The sequence below is a fragment of the Sander lucioperca genome, chromosome 17 (assembly GCF_008315115.2).
Source record: "Sander lucioperca isolate FBNREF2018 chromosome 17, SLUC_FBN_1.2, whole genome shotgun sequence".
NCBI lineage: Eukaryota > Metazoa > Chordata > Actinopteri > Perciformes > Percidae > Sander > Sander lucioperca.
The window spans coordinates 28,929,861-28,947,592 of NC_050189.1; the positions used below are offsets into that span (position 1 = coordinate 28,929,861).

Here is a 17,732-nt window from a genome sequence, read left to right on the forward strand (position 1 = left end):
AGCTATCTAATCCTATCACTTAAGTCAAGAACTAACGTGTTGCTTCAACTGTTGGGCTGCTTCTTAAAAACTATGGGGTTTTGGACAACATTGTACTGGGTGTTTATACATGATTCCTTGTGCACAGTGTCTGTTGCCAGGTACTGGGAGGTCCTGAAAACAGTCACTTATTAACAATCCAGTGCTGTTGAAATTTAACCTTCATTAACGCCATTTCCTTCTAAACTCAGACAGGTCATTACTTGCTTGATGCTCGGAGGTCAAGGTAGTAAGGGAGGGAGCGCTGATGTTCTGAATAGGGATGGGTATCGTTTTTTGTTTTTTTTTCCCAATACCGGTGCAAAAGCTGTGGCAGAACTGATACTTAAAAAGAAAAAAAAGAAGAGCCCAAAACGACAGTTGGCGACCTTGAGGTACGGCTTGTTTATTGCTAAGGCCATATGGTCAAATTTAAATGATTTATTTTAAATGTAATAACAATAACTTATTTCACCAGTCAATTTCTGTTAAACAACAAAAAGAAAAACCAATAGATGGCAGATACTTTACAACACAAATTTGAGTTTCTTGAGTTGCACTTGAATGCACCATGAGCTAACGAGGTATAGTTGAATGCACCATGAAGTCCTGTCGGTGATGTTTCTGAGACAACGTTAGCAGTAGCCATGGTATCTGCAAAGCTAGTCTCCTCTGTGTCTTTAGCTGCAGACTGATGTACGTCCCGGTGTTGGAATCCTTTCCAAACGCAGCCACACGTTAGGCTGCTTAGCTGTCAGCATTTAAAGCCAGCTACTAGCTAACAGTAGGCTAACATTATCTGCTGCCAAGGGTAATGTTAACTACCGTCACATGCAGTGATGCTTCTGTTGTGCAGGCATTTAAGCGGCACTGAAATGATACCTAACCATAGTTCTGAGGACGTAATTATGACGGATCAAAGCCAACCAGGTACAAAGAGTAAGGAACGTTGGCTCAGGAGCTACCTTTAGATCCTGATTACTTGGTTCAAAATGCAGTTAAAGTTTCTAAATTGCTAAAAAGATTGCTGGGTTCTTGGAAATGTTCCTGCAGTGGAAAGAGGCTATAATTCTTGAAATCTGTCTGCGACTGTAGTGACCTTACATTAACATTAATGTGCTTTTTGGCATTAATATTATATGGTTTTCCTAAAGGGACTTAAAATGTCTGTGGTGAGCAGAATGGAGTTTTAGTTATTCAAACTTTTATCTCAGAAGCAGAGCTGCTTCCAAAGAATGCTTTTCATAAAAAATTTTTTTTTTTTTTAAATCACACTAGATAAAGCCTCGGAGGGGCTTGTTTTGTGAAAAATGCGTGATGTTGTGTGTTTGTATTTGAAAAAAATAGTAAGTTATCGATGAAGTGAAACTAAACTGGAATATGACAACTACAAGTGAAAGAGAATGGGGAAGAAATAAAGAAGCGAAAACTCACATACATATTGTGAGAAAAAAAAATATTTCCCCAGGTCCCCCTTCATCTCAAACATACCACCTATAACAAAGTCATCATTTCTTTACTACACTGTTCACACAGTTGTTCACACAAATGTGTCCTTATCCGCTGAACCATTTTCTCTTCCACGAACAGATATGTAGGATTTTTGCTCATGTACATGGGAACTGTCTTGTGATATGTGTGGTGAGAAAGAGGCCGAGCTGAGAATGAGGTTTCAGCCTGGAGAAGGGGGGGGAAAAAACAATAGATTTCACTCTGCCTGAGTTCTGGAAACCTCTCTACTTCCTGTTCGCTCTGACCTTCCAGTGTCTGCTTTTCTACTCCTTTCTTGCAGTTGTTGTTCTGCCCCCTCACTCATCCTGCCACACACACACACACACACACGGCAGATTTCATGACCAAGCGTGGGTATGCAGTGATTGTGTGCGCCTATCTCCTGTGGCATATGTACAGTACATACTGTATGTGAAGACACAGGCTACATGGTGCCGATACACTGTATTAGACCACGGTCAATTTCTTATTAAAACTACAATGTCAGCATACAGATTTAATTTGATTTTAAATAGACTGGCCATTGTCTGGAAATCTCTACCTGAATCCAATATAGTGCCTTAGTTTGATTGGACTTCACTCAAGAATGCTGGGATAGTGTTCATTATTATTTCAAATATTAACATCACCCTGAGTTTTAATTGAGATATGGATTTTCGGCCCTGGAAGAAAGCAACAATGGCATGCTAATTGCCTAAAGTAGAAAGTAGGGCTGCGATCTCTTAAGTCTTAGATTCATCGATCGTTTTGGTCTTGGTTGACTAAGATTTCTTTAGTCGATTAGTCATTTATGTTGCTTTTTAAATGCTGAATGACTTCTTTCCAAGAAACTTATAAGTAGGGTTGGATATTGTTTTGGTTTTTTACAGATACTGGTGCTAAAACGATACTTTTACAACAGATACTTAAAAAAAAAAAAAAATTAAATAAAAAAAGGAGCACAAAACGAAAGTCGTTGACATTTAAGAACGGTTTGTTTAATGCTAAGGCCATATGGACAAAATTAAATGATTTATTAAGAATGCAATAATAACTTATAACAATATAACTTATTTCACCAGTAAATTGCTGGTCAACGACAAAAAACAACCACTAGATGGTATTTTCCAATAACTTTGAATGCACCACGAGGCTTACTAGTTTCAAGTAAACGCACCGTCTGTGTTGTTTTTTTTACGACAACGGCAGCTGCAGACTGTTGTACGTCCCGCTGTTGGAAACCTCTACAGTGAAATATAGTCACACTTTACACCGTTTAGCTGTCAGCATTTTAACCGTGTTAACGGTAGGCTAACATTACCTGCTGTCAAGTGTAGTCTTAACTAGCGTCACGTGCAGCGATGCTTCTGTTGCCTCTAATGTGTGTTTCTGAGCATCAGAGAGAAGCACAGGCATTTAAAGAGGCACTATGCAGTTTTGGCCATTTCTTTTCTGTTTTCTCGCAGGTTTCTCTATAGAGCTCCCCCTATAGTTTCAGAATAGATATTTGGCAGCTCCTATGTTTACTTGTGTCTGACTCCTCTCTCAGTCAGTCTGCCGTTTCCTCTTTCTCTGTTCCTCCGACAATTCTTTCCTAGCTTTCTGCTTCTTTTTTGCCGGCTCAGCCATGACGATAGTGTGAAAAACTCCATCGCTACCTTGTTAGCCGGTTCCTGAATGGGCGTATGTGTGCAGCGCCGTGAAGCAATTCGTTACATCGCGAGACCTGATATCACGCGATACTTCCTGACGCTGGTTTTCCACTCACAGGGGAAGCGAGACGACCACCATTCAACTTGAAAAAAGTCACATAACCATTCCAATGACTCCGAAGCTGTTCAGTTAAGGTAAATTAAGCTAAAAAAAAACCTGCATAGTTCCCCTTTAAGTGGCTCGGTACCCAATCCTACTTATAAGCACATCTCTGGTAAACACTAAATACAAAGTGGTGCTTTTGAATGATTCATTGCTAAGAGAAACTCCATCTCACAGATGGTAATTGAAATGCATTTATATTGCACTTTTCTTGTCTTAACGAGCACTCAAAGCAGACAGATCTGTATCAACTAATCGATTAGTCGACTAATCATTTCTTTGGTGGAGGACAGCACTAGTAGAAAAGGTTAAAGGCTAAAGTTTCCAAAGAAAATCTGCACTTGAATCATTTGCAAAAGTGCAATAGAACAGTTGACAGAAGTTCGAGGTGGCAGTCGAAATACAATTAGCGTGGCTGCATAGGATGGCTGAAAGCAAGCACAGTAATAAAAAACTCACATTGAGCACTTATTTATTGCTCATTAGTAGGTACTGTTCACTCTGATGATGGGCATTCAAAATTTGTTCAACACTTTTGATAAAAAAATACTTATTTGCTTTCTTTCTAGAGAATGAGATGAGACAATCAAATGGGATGTGGTTAACCTAGCTTAGAATAACTATAAATGGTCAATTTTCACGTTTCTAGATCTACATTTCAAAAAACTAGATAGAACGTGTTAATTAGTGAGCTTAAGACGTGTTTTTCTTTCTTACTAGAGCCAGGCTAGCTTATATCCCCTGCTTTCAGTCTTTATGCTAAGCTAAGCTATCCAACTCTGAACTTTAAGCAGCTCAACACTAGGACTGTACGATTCATCGTTTTCAAATCGAGTCGAGATTTGAAAGAATGCAATTAGCTTATCGCGAAGACCGTGATTAATCAAATGTGAATGTTTATTTTAATGTCTGATGTAACATTTGATTTAACATTTTTTATTCCACTTTTTATTTTCACATTCACTGTTATTTTCACAAGATAAATGCTGGAATAATGTTACGTATCACAGATTGTTATCAGAAATGTCCTATTTTCAGTGGATTTTTCATTTATTTTTTATAACTATATATATCATGATGGTATATGTAGATGCTGCTATTGAACTCATATCAGAAATTTCTATTTATCTTTTTATTATAATAACTTAAGGTGTTGTGATAAATGTTCTGTGTTTGTGATGTTCCATGCTGATTAAAATAAAATATTACTGCAGGCAAGTCATATCTATGTTCTGATCCTTAATATAATATAGATATAGATAAGAATATAGAGCAGTTTTGATGGTGTCTTTTGTTATAATGCTTAATGACATGTTTTATCTGTTACATAGTGAAAATTGAACTTTAGCTAATTTGTATAGAAAAAAGAAATCGCAAATCGTAATTATAATATCTGGCAGAAAAATCGCAATTAGATTTTTTTCCCCAAATCATTCAGCCCTACTCAACACAGTATACGTAAATCTGCTTGGAACCTCATCTTGAGGAAATGAAAACAAAATTCAAGATGAACAAAATTCAAGATGCACACAAAAAAATAAAATCTGCTGAAATTCATCCACACTCACGTGTGAATCTCTTAAATCTCCAGCTCTAACCTGCTGCTTCAATCCAATGAGAGCGTAACAGCTCCGGACTCTGCCTATCTGTCTTTTCCAAACTAAAGATTACAGACAGTAGGGAAAGGATGTAGCCTGGCAGCCGGCTAAACTGCACACAGCAAGTCTGCCTTATCACCCAATGACACTCACTGTCAGCCAGCAGCAACGCAGCTGAGCTCTACCCCTGGTGACCCCCTTTCCTCTCCATGCCGGGACACCCCAGACACCCCTCAGATATGCCAATCAGCAAACCGCCGCTGAATGTTTATGGCTGGGTAACTTGATGGCACTGCATTTTCTGCTACACTTGACATTTGAGGGTACGTCTCCAGCTGAATAAAAATACCAACCTATGCATAAATTTACTCTTCATTGTGGCAAAAGTGGTAAGATAGTTGAGTAATTCAGTAAAGTTTGAATGTACAAACATGCCGTTTCTCCACTGAAATACGACATCTATTCAATTCAATTTTATTTATAGTATCAAATCATAACAAGAGTTATCTCAAGACACTTTACAGATAGAGTAGGTCTAGACCACACTCTATAGTTTACAAAGACCCAACAGCTTCCGACAAGCGAGCACTTGGTGCAACAGTGGCGAGGAAAAACTTCCTTTTAGGCAGAAACCTCGGGCAGACCCTGGATCTTTGTGGGTGGCATCTGTCACTGCCTCTGTCGCCACGCCCCTTTCTGGGGGATAAACAATCCCGCGTGTATAGACGTGTATAAAACAAAACGTTTGTTTAACAAGAAATAATTCCATACACATTTGTCAAAACTAGGACCCAAACGCACGTCAAATTGCATTGACTTCTACGGGATCTTCTGTTTTCTATTCCCGAAAGGGGGTGCGGCCTTGACGTTTTACGAAGTACCCGTATGTGCTGGCCTAACGTTTGGTACGGCTCGACTTCTTCTTTAGCAAAAGTTGTGGATAGTACCTGGTACTTTTTTTTTGTACCCACCTCGGTCGAGGTTCCAAGCGAGCTAAGCCGATGCTAAAAGGTGGAGTTAAAACACTGCAGACTAGAGGACTGCATTGGAATCTGACTCCCGCGGGTCTTAACACAAATCTCGCAGGAGTTGCTGCGGCTGGGAACGGGAGGGATTTTTTTATTAGTGCTGTAACCAGCGGTTCATAAGTTTGCTTAGTTAGGTTTTATAAGAAAACAGCCAAACGCTTCTGTCTTTCCTTCCCGGGGCTCTCCGCCCCTTTCTCCTACGGCAGGCTGAGGGATCCAATCAACAGGGACCAACATACAAATCTGTTAAGGCCGTTACAGACCAACCAGACGGCCGACCGTTGGCAGAAAAGGCAGTTGGAACACACCAAAGCGTCTCCGTAACAGCAGGCGGCACTAATCTGTATTGTCGCCCAAAAAATGAAAACCGGCAGCTGACTGGACGAACGCGTCACGCAGGTCTGGCTGCTGCTTCCGGATTTTGGATTTTTCAACCAGCCATTACTGGCGACTCATTCAGAATACGATCTCGTATTGTACTAAAATAGTTCCCCAAAACATGTTTCTGAAAACATTTTAAGCGAGAAATAGGCCATACAGTTGCTGAATCTGTCTTCATTTTAGATCGACAAAGGTCAGTTTAAAAGATTTTCATCAGATTTTGAGAGCCTTAGTCACACTCATCTAGGGCTGCAACTATTATTACTAAATTATTTTAATAATCGATTAATCTGTCGATTATTTTTTCGATTAATCGGATAAAAAAACAAAAAAGCATTAATTTACATCAACTCAATACATACTTACATACATACTTGTTGTTTTAGTTAATAGTTGTGTAAAGGTAAGTAACCCAAAGAGTAGATACAAACAAACACACACACACACACACACACACTTGAAGCTTATTCATTCATTAAATTATTACCATCATTGTAGTAAGTTCAAGTTAAGTTCATTTGTACACCACATTTAAACACAGCTTAAGATGACCAAGTGCTATAAAAGAACTTTAAAATGAAATTAAAAAGTACAACACACACATAAACACATATATAAATATACTACTATACTTACATAAATATATACAATAACTGATATGGGACAAAGCACAGAATATATACATGACAATAGATTGAAAAATGAATAGGCCAAAAAAGGCGAGTGAATAAAAACGTGTCTTTAGTCTTGCAAATCATACCACCCCTGCTTTACTACTGTTATTAACAAGCTAACGCTAGCTCATGCTTATCAAGCTGGATAACGAGTAAACACCACACCAGCACCAGAAGAGGGACGTTACGTTCCTCACTTCAGAACGGAACAAAAGTAGGATTGTGTGACTTTACCCTGCTGATGAACTCCCTTCCTCCTCATCAAGGACTCCAACATGTTTACGTTTTAGGTGCTGAATCATCACCGTGGTGCGCCCGTGCCATGACGTGTCGCTTTTGCTTATCTTGCAATTAACACGTTTTTGATTTATTTAGTGTGAAATGCTCCCACATCTTGGATGACTTAGGTCAGACTGATTTCTCTGCCTCCGCCATGTGTTTCAGAACGTTACGGGTCTCTCCGTATTTCCTCTACCCTCGCTCTGCTCTTTTTTCTTTTCTTTCGCTCCGCACGGCACTCAACTCAATTGCTTTTATCTCCGCGACTGAGTGGCGTGTCGCGCGACACAACGAATCGATAATGAAATTCGTTGCCAACTTTTTTAATAATCGAATTTTATCGATTTTATCGATTCGTTGTTGCAGCCCTACACTCATCCCTCTCCCCATTTCCGGGTGAGTCCCGACTGCCCTGTCTCCGACTGAGCACGTCAGGTCGGCCAAAATGAAGGCCGACAGCTCCTCCAACGGACGATGGCACGGAACACACCGAACAGACTCGAGTCACTGACCTCGCCAGACTGTCCGACGGCCGATTATCGGCCCGGTGTGTAGCTGCCTTTACAGTGTGTTAAAAGACAAAACTTGCAGAACTGAATTTCGCTGCTTATTACCGACAGGTGTGCATCTCTTTATTAATACTACGTGTTTCTCTGCTGGACAGGAGAAGACTCAAAATGGTCAATCTATTAAAAATCAACCCAATGTTTGCCATGCGGGCGGGACCCAACACACAGGCTAAGGGAGCAGGCGGTAATGGTCAGAAAGAGAAGTATTGGTACCAAAAAAGTGAGTTAAGTCGAGCAGAGTCGTACCATACAGTGGAAACATGGCATTAGTGGGTAGTTTGTTATAGAGTCTAGAACAAAATGTGCCATGGTGTAGCCTCTATTGTATATTATAATGTATTCACTGTATGCTACTGAAATATCTCACTACTCTGACTACTACTTTATATCACAGTGCACTAGTTCCTCATTTTTATTTATATTTTGTTTCCTTCTTTGTTGTTCACTGCATTTCACAGAGATCACTTGTGTCAATCAAGCAGCATAGCTGAATCATTTTTTCCTTGCATTTTCTGTTGTCAAAGTTTTCTTGTTTTGTTTTTTTTCAGCCATAGTAGCTATTTATTTGCATGCCAACTGTCCATTTCTTCTATTTAATTAAAAACATTACAGCCAAGTCAACATGTGTGGCCAGATGTTTTAGTGATAGAGAACAGTGAAATCACGGTACCGCTTTCTACACAATTGTATAAACAAGTATCCTTTAAAAAAAAAAAAACTCCATTCAGTTATGCATGCTGTACATCATCAAGAAGAACAATGCCTTTTGGATCATAACTTTAATCTTCTCATGTGTCATGAACATGTTATCAATCTCAATATATACAGGTGCATGATGACACAAAGGCTGATCTGGTGGTGCCAGACCAAGGACAGATGTTTTTTTCCCAAACAAGGGAGGTATTGTCATCCACTAATGAATAATGGTGGTAGTTACTGTATCCATAGGTGCTGACTGAGATGAATGCCTGGTGTCTGACACACAGACTGCATATATATTGTATACTGCAGTTTTCCCTAGGTTTGTGGAAGACTTAGGTGTACTTATTTGGCAGAGGATTTAGGGGTCCTCTCTCAAGAACATATTACGTTTTTTTAATAAAAAAAAAAAAAAAAAGCAATTTCACATCATTTTGGACCATTATTACCATATATGCGTCTAAAACGTTGGAAATACTAGAGCTGATAATAAATATTAACTTTTAAAAAGCTTAAAAGACAAAACTTGCTAAAGAAACCTACTGGGGAACAACTACAATCATTAGATCTGAGAAAAGTATTTTGGTTACATTTATTTTGACTTAAGTGTTGCCCAAAACGGCTTGGTTGCTGCACCTAATATAATGGTAGGGAAAACCATGTACTGTATATATCGCCTTCTCACGCATACAGTGCTGAAGTGAAGTACATGTAGCAGTCAATAAAATATTTAACTTGCAAACTGACAGCAAATGTCTAGCCTTACTGACATTGTTAACCGCTAAATTTCCTTCTGTAGATGGGATTTACATCGTGTTCTTTCTCTCAGGGCCAGCTGAACTTTGTTATTGGCTCACTTATAAACTAAACTACACACTAAATGGTTATACGGCTGACTTAACAAAATACAGGTTCATGTTCAGACCTTATCACGTTTAAGATACCCCCCATTCCCTTCAATTTCCCCCATAATTCCTCCAGCTGAACAGGGGAATGGTGGTGTGTGTGCAGTAACGGGAGTGCAGTTCAACACACACAAACAACACACACAAGTTTGTTTCACTATCTTTGTGGGGACCGGTCATTGACATAATGCATTCCCTAGCCCCTTACCCTAACCTTAACCATCAGAACTAAATGCCTAACCTTAACCCTTACCCTCACCCTAACCATAACCTAATTCTAACCCTAAAACCAAGTCTTAACCCTCAAACAGACCTTTAACCTTGTGGGGTCCAGCATTTTGTGCCCCACAAGGCTGTGCAGACCCCACAAGTATACTGTATTCCCCGTTTTTTGGACCCCACGAATATAGTAAAACACACACACACACACACACACACACACACACACACACACACACACACACACACAGGGGATGTTTTGAGTGTGCTGCAGTGTGGAGCCCTGGGGGCCCTGAATGAAAACATGCTGGTAGAGGGATGTATCAGATGTTTGTCCAATCGTGAAAAAAAAAAAAAAAAAAAAGGACATGTTGATCCAAGATCTAACTGTGGCTTCTTCCTGAAAAAAAGGCCTGTGAGTTCCAGCCCAGCAAGTGCTTAGCTTGGCACTTTCCCCACCAGTTCTAACTACAGCCTCTGCACAGTTTATGGCGTGTGGTGATGCCTATAGCTGTTTTTGCATCTATGAGGGCTTTGTGCAGATAACTGACAGTACAAGGACGGCAGTTAGACTGAATGAGCTTTTGAGGGAGCCCTGATAGGAAAGGTTATTTTTACTGTAGCTGCAGCAAGAAGATATGTTCATATCAGTTACAGAAAACATATTTTACCCATATTGTAAAAAGTGAGTCTTTTTTTATTATAAAGCAGATCGAGGTGCTGTATAAATACTGTGAAAGAATCAAAACGTTCAAGCCACAGAAAAATGCACACAGCCCATATTCAAAAACTGTGTCTTTAAACGAGCCGTCAGGCCTTCTGTACGGTTGTGATGTCACAACTATATATATATATATATATATATATATATATAGTAGAAAGTGCCGCTACAGTGTGGTTACAGTCATTCCCCGGCTGCAATGACGGTGCAGAGACTCCAAGAGCGCAGATGCGGAAGACCCGGAAACACTGACCAATCAGAGCAGACTGGGCTTTTTTGGGAGGGGGGCTTAAAGCTATAGTGCATAGTTTCTGTCACCCCTATGAGGAATTCTAAGTTATGATAACAAAACTGTCGGCGCGTCCACATGACGCAAGCCTTCGGTGATTGCGTACCACCCCCACCCCATCACGCAGTTGCTAGTAACCAAGCCACATTAACTAGCTCTGACTGGGGGGATCCCGAGGCGTTCCCAGGCCAGGTTGGAGATAAAATCCCTCCACCTAGTCCTGGGTCTTCCCTGAGGCCTCCTCCCAGCTGGACGTGCCTGGAACACCTCCCTAGGGAGGCGCCCAGGGGGCATCCTTACCAGATGCCCGAACCACCTCAACTGGCTCCTTTCGATGTGAAGGAGCAGCGGCTCTACTCCGAGCCCCTCATGGATGACTGAGCTTCTCACCCTATCTCTAAGGGAGACGCCAGCCACTCTCCTGAGGAAACCCATTTTGGCCACTTGTACCCTGGATCTCGTTCTTTCGGTCATGAGAATATGGAGTTGAAAGTCTTAATTAGCTTTGGGTCAACTCATTTGGCAATGGCTTGAATGTAACGGACATTCATTAATATAAAAAAGTTACGCACTATAGCTTTAAAGAGACAGGCGCTAAAATGGAGCGTTTCAGGCAGAGGGTGACTACAGGTATAGTCAGACAGACAGTATGAGAAAAAAAACATGTTCTTAAAAATGAAAGCATGTAAAAATGTTCTAGTAGAAACACAAAAAACAAGTATGAGCCTGAAAATGACCATCTGGGATCTTTAAAGCAGCACTAATAATGATTTTGATATAAACAATGGGCCAAACGCTACAGACAGACAAAGTTAGCAACTAGCTGCTGAACACAGTGGAGCATTTAGCTGCTCAAGAGCCACATCTCTTTGCTCAGTTTGTGGAGAGCGAACCAAAGCTAAAAAGGAGAGTGAATACATTACAATATTGGACTTACATTTGCAAAGTGAGCAGAAATGTGACTCCAAAATGAATGCTAATGTTGCTAATCTGCTGGATGTGTAAATAAGCAAGTGATTGCTAAAATGTTAGCCATAATAACTTTGTAAGGTGATATGTCAATGTTTACATGTCGTTCCGCTGCCCCCATACTGGCCAAAAAAGAAAAACTATTGCTGCTTTTAAATCCACCGGCAATTGGATTCAATTAAAATTGTACGTAGTTGGTTTTTAATCTGTTTATTGTGCCACAGCTGACAAGGCAATTCACTATCGAACCTGTAAACTGAGGTTAGCAGTGCAGTTCTCCCTGATCTTTCTTTAGTGGCTTGTTCAGCGTGCCAAGGTGTATCACAAAACATGCTCATAGATAAGAAGAAGCCATTAGCTTGACATCTAATGTGGGTCGCGGTTTGAAATCTGAGGCTCTGAACTGCAAACACTGGCTGTCAGTCTGGGTTAAGCCAATGAGGGTGAAAACAAAATGATAAAAACAGCAGCATTCTGAGCATGTGCAATTTTTATTTCAATGGGAATAAAAAAGATTCAGTGTTTCCTGCAGAACTATATGGCTCTAGAGTGGCAAATCCCTAAAAAACCTCATTTGGAGAACCACCGGATACAGACTTAGTGCATAAGATGTGAAAAGTCCCCGAACTCTCATCCCCAGATATATGGACACAATAGTGAGAGAAAGAGGCTCCTCTGCTCTCTGGTCTGTATTTACTTTCAGTGGAATTCCAGTTACGGCCTCTGGCTTCGACCCAAGCGCACCAACCGTGCACTTTCTTCAACGATCCGGTTTCATTAGCATCTTCCAAACACGCCAAAGCGACCCGCTGGTCATTAGATACTTCTTTTAGCTCTTGTTTACAAGCCCTTCAGGGTTAATGACTATTCACCTTAATCCATCACTGTAACAGCTGGCCAAAAAGGGAATCTCCATTTAAATGCAACAATGGGTGCTAGTGGTCACTTTCTTCAGCTAGTGTTAAGGTTAGGTTGTTGTGATGGTAAAAGAGTGATCTTTTAGCAGATATTATCATAAAAGGACTTATTTTTTTGTTTTGGGTGAATTCTATTTCTCTCAACCTCTAGCTGTTGTATTATTTGCCTTTACCCACTTAGTCATCCACATTACTGATGATTATTTAACAAAACTCTCATTGTGTAAATATTTTGTGAAAGCACCATTCGTCAACCCTAGAAAATCGCCGCAATAATCGATAGAGGTATTTGATTTATCTGTCAAAAATATTGTGGTATTTGATTATCTCCATATCGCCCAGCTCTGGTTAGGGTTGCAACGGATCCTAAAAAGTCACGGTTTAAAGAGTCAAAATATATTTCACACTATTAATTATGCTTATACTTTGCAATTAATCCACACTTCACATGCATTCCGAATCGTGAGTGATGACCACGGATCTAACTATGGTCTGTTACACCACTAGTGCCAATGCCACCTCTTGAAAGAAGAACTTTCCACCATTATTCTGAGGAACTGACACCGCAGGCTGAGATTAACCATTAATGCGTCAGCCTAACTGCCCCATCACCGGATTTTTTTTAAACAATATTTTATAGTGCGTTTTTCCTTTCAAATGCTCTTATGTTGAGATGCTCTTCCACCTGTGTGTTAAACCTGTCAGCACACCCAACCACAACTCCCACCACCAGAACAGGATATTGCTCAGTGGCACAACAGGGTTATGGCCGTATGCAGACATGTAGGGACAGGCCAGGGGACACAGATTCAGAGAAGAATTTAAAAAAAGCAAGCGGCAGGAGAGCGATACCATCTCCCGGCCTCATATACAAACACTATATTGACATAACTCAACTTTCTTTCTGCACTACAGGAGACTCTTTTTTTCTCCCTAGCGGAGAGGTCTTACCAGGAAAGAACATGACACAAGAGTGAATATCAATGAAGGGTGAAACAAAGTGTGAGCAGATGCTGAAGAGAAAAAGGGAAGAGGAATGGCCGATGGTCAACGAGCAAGACTGACAGAAACAGTTAGTGCTCGTTCAAAAGTGAAAAAAAAAGATGGTAATGCTGAAATATGAATATAAATCCTTTGCTTTGGACAAAGCGGGAATCCAAAAAAAGGAGTTCATCTTCTAATGCTAACAAAAAAAAGGTAACATTCTCAGACACTACAGTTCTGAATGTTTTGAGGTGTCACTCGTTTCCAGTTAAGGAGGAAGCATAATCTCTTTCTATTTTGGTGTACAATGGCAATCAGGATCTGCAGTAACAGAAAAGGTTGAAAACTTTTTGGACCGCAACAGATCCAGCCACAGAGCTGACGGGGATTATATGCTGCATCACAAGAATGATAATAAGAGGGGCGGCTGCTGCAAAATTCAGGTGGCTCTGTGTTTCGGTTGACTAAAAGGACTGTTAGAGCTGAGGAAGGCACTTGTTCTGCTTCAGACAGAAAGCTTTATCAGCGGTACATCTCTCTGCAGTGTAGCTTTAATGACAAGGTTCATTGCGTACGTGTCTGCCGCGAGGGCCCAGAACACTGACGCAAGACCTTTCCCAGCTGCCCCCGGACAGCATCAAAGTCCAAAGTGTAAGTTGTGACGGTGCTGAGGCGGAAAGCCTCCTCTTGAATTCCTCACCTTTGCTAGCAAAGCATGGCATTGTCCTATCAACTCATATTTGCATATCTGTAGCCTTTGGCCTCCATTTTAGAGTCACATACCGATCCCAAAAAAGATGTGTTGTTGTACCGCTAATCTTATCTTTTAATCATTTGTCATGATCATGATCTCAAACTGATATATTACCCAAAGACAACGACTTGGACTGCACGGCAAAACGTAGAGAGATCACTCAACTTCCCAGACTATAATGACATGGTTTGAGTTAATAATTCTACTGGAGCACAGGCCCAGTATGTTGAGTTAAAAGGTTGCCTTTGTTCTAGATGTGGCCTTGTTGTATACATTAAGAAAAGCCTTTTTTGCAGCTTTGAAACCATGTTTCACCATTGCCACGGGGCATGCTGCCACACAGAAGGCCCAGTAAAATACGCCTGTGTCCTTTATTCTCACCAATCTAACACTGACAGAATTAGTGCTGAGACGATATGCTTTTGTCCCGATTTCGATTCTTTCACGATACATGGGTGCCGATTGGATTCGTATTGCAATTTTCATTTATTGCGATTCTAGAAGTATAGAGATTTAATAGTATTGGAGTATAGAGAATTTCTTTTTCCTCCTCTAACAAAAACAAAAGTTGAATAATACGCTTCTAGAGACAATATATCATTAGACATTTCCAAAAACTAGGTGTTTAGTATAAAAATATAAATATTTTCTGCATTTTCTTCTTTTGTGTAGAAAAACGGACATGATGTAGGGGTTACCGTATAAAACAGAAAAATATTTAGGTGAATCATTGGTAAAAATAGGTAAATAAAAAAATATTGATTTTAGGGAAAATCGATATTATATTAAAGGTGCTCTAAGCGATGTCATTTTTTGTCACAAACAGCAAACATCTCCTCACTATCCGCTAGCTGCCTGTCCCCTGAACACACTGTCTCTGTAGACAGCCCAGGCTCCACAAACGCCAACAAAAACAAACTGCGCCAACCTGCACCACCAAACATAGCAAAGTGTTCCAGCCAATAACCGACAAGAAGGATTTTGGGGGTGGGGGTTGGGGGGTTAGTGCGCGGAAAGGAGGGGGAGGGGACGGGATGAGGAGGAGGGAGGGGCGAGCTAGCCTCCGTTTTGTTTGACAATACTTCGAACGTCAACAAGAAGTGACGTCACCCAACATAGCTTAGAGCACCTTTAAAAAAATCGTCGCAAACAAAAACCACGATACATACGATTTTCGACTGGGTTTAAATAATGAATGACTTGCACTGGTATTGAAGGACTTACTGTTGTTGGACTTGAGATCCCGATGGATGACGGGGACGATGGCCTCGCTGTGCAGGTACAACATCCCTCTGGCTATCTGCACGGCCCAGTTGACCAGGACGTGTGGAGGAATGCGACGCCCCGCCAGTGCCCGGCTCAGCGCCCCACCCGAGGCGTACTCCATGATGAGGCACAGGTTGGGTTCCTGCAGACAGACGCCCTTCAGGGCGATGATGTTGGGGTGAGTGAGCATGGCGAACAAACGCGCCTCCTGCCTGACGTTCTGCGCCGTCACGCTGATATCCTCATCAGGGTCTTGCCGGGCGGCCTTCACGGCCACTAGCAGGCCTCGCCATGTCCCGCGGTACACCTTCCCAAAGCCCCCCACCCCGATGACCTCCTCCAGCTTCAGGTCCCGGAAATCCAGCACGTCGGGTTCAAACTTGCCCACCACGGCCGGGTTGAGCTCGGCGACAACGGTGCTGCCCGGAAGCTTCCCGTATCCATTTGGCTTGAAGGAGCCGTAGTTGGATGGGAAGATGCCCACCTTGTTGTTGACTTTACCCGCCCACCAGCCCTCATCGCCGGATATCTCAGAGTCCAGAGACAGGACTTCCACCAGGTCCCCCTTACGCAAGGTGAGCTCGTCTTTACAGGACGCCTCATAGTCGAATAAGGCTGTCCACACAGGGTTGGTGAAGTTCCCTTTCTGCGACTGATCCAAGTTTTTCCAGTTGGACAGTGGGCCACGACTGAATATGTTCTTCAGTGGCTCCATGGAGCCTCAAGCAGATGTTTAGACTGGATCTGATTTTGCACCCAAAGGGTTTGAAAATAAAGTACAAAGGAGTACTTTATCGCGCCTCGCTCCCTTTCCTGTCTTTCTTGTTGGTTCATCAGGGACCAGTGAAATGTGTTCAAGAGCTTGACCAACAAGCGGGCTGCAGGAGAGGATTCAAATAGAACTGAATGGTAAGTGTCTTTCATTCGTCTGGACATCACATGCAAAGCTCTCCGCTTTGAAAATACAGAATCAGGTTGAGAGATTGATTTTGTGTGATAATGAGAAAGGGGTTCAGAGCTCAGAAAGGCAGCGCTGTCTAAAACGGAATGTCTCTCTGTTCAAGTGATGTGTGGTTTCCCAAAATGGTTTGAGCACATTGGCCTGTATTTGAAGAGAGGCTCTTGAATCACCTCATCGTGGGTAAATGAGCTCTTCCCTTCACTCATTCAAAACTGCCACCTGTTGAGTTCGGATTTTTTAAACACTAAAAAAAGTGTAAAGACACAAATAAAAGTAGCCTATCCAAAGCTTGTTGTGTAAAATACCAGTATTACAAATGACCGTCGCCACTAGGTACATTCAGCTGTCCATTTGGAGGGTTTTTTTTAAATGTATTTTTAGCCATTAAGTGCAGTGGCCACCACAAGCAGGAAGCGCTGCTAAGCGGAGAAGAATAGCAGGAAAGGAGCATTCAGTCCAGCCAACCAGTGTTTTACGACAAGTTTTCAGGGCTAAGCAGTTCGCATTAGTAAACCTAACTAAATCTCCAATAACGGCGTCTGACCGCAACTTTGCGGCGCTCCCGCAGGAAACCCAGCATCCCTTTGAGCGACGGTATCCATACTTACGGTGTTACCAGAAGCACACAATGAGCCGGGCTTTATCACAACATTAAAAAAAACACGTAGGAACCACCGACTTTGTAACAGGAAGAGCTATCCAACCCTGCTTGACTTTACTTCCCAGAGAGAAAACACGCAGTAAAAACAAATCCCGTTAGTTCCTAATGGGGGAGTTCAGCGAAGTTGCCTGGTCCAGCTCGGTGGTTTCAGTCGGTATCCAAAACAGCGCAATAACTCCAACATAAGTTCTTCATCATATTCCTCTTCCTCGGTCAGTCAGCGTTCACTCGTCCGGACCTCGAACCACTTCTACGTCCGTGCTTACCGTCAGTAGAGAGGGTGGGGTTTAACAACTTCTTCTCTCCCAACAGGAAAAGAGTCAGATGACAGGCCCACGGTCAAGCTACACGCAACACGTCATTACACATCCGGTTGTGACTGTCAAAATAAAACTCGGGTCAGAGAGCACCGAGCACACGTTTGAGACCCCAAATGGAATTTAAGTTAGGAGGAATCTTTTTGAACCAAGGCTCAGTCCTTATCGCTGCGGCCCAGGGTTCGATTCCGACCTGCGGCCCTTCGCTGCATATCTT

At 41.7% G+C, this 17,732-nt stretch overlaps 1 protein-coding gene across 2 annotated transcripts in view; it reads right to left on the reverse strand.

Moving 5' to 3' along the window:
- LOC116036050 (mitogen-activated protein kinase kinase kinase 11) overlaps positions 1–17,521 on the reverse strand; it is a 52,141-nt gene extending 34,620 nt beyond the window's left edge. For both annotated transcript variants that reach the window (XR_004101520.2, XM_031279483.2), the window contains exon 1: positions 15,535–17,521. Coding sequence is in view for 1 of the 2 variants with exons in the window: in XM_031279483.2 (XP_031135343.1) it covers positions 15,535–16,291 (757 nt within the window). In the remaining variant the exon portion in view is untranslated. The remainder of the gene's footprint in view (positions 1–15,534) is intronic.
- Between the last annotated feature and the right edge of the window lie 211 nt (positions 17,522–17,732).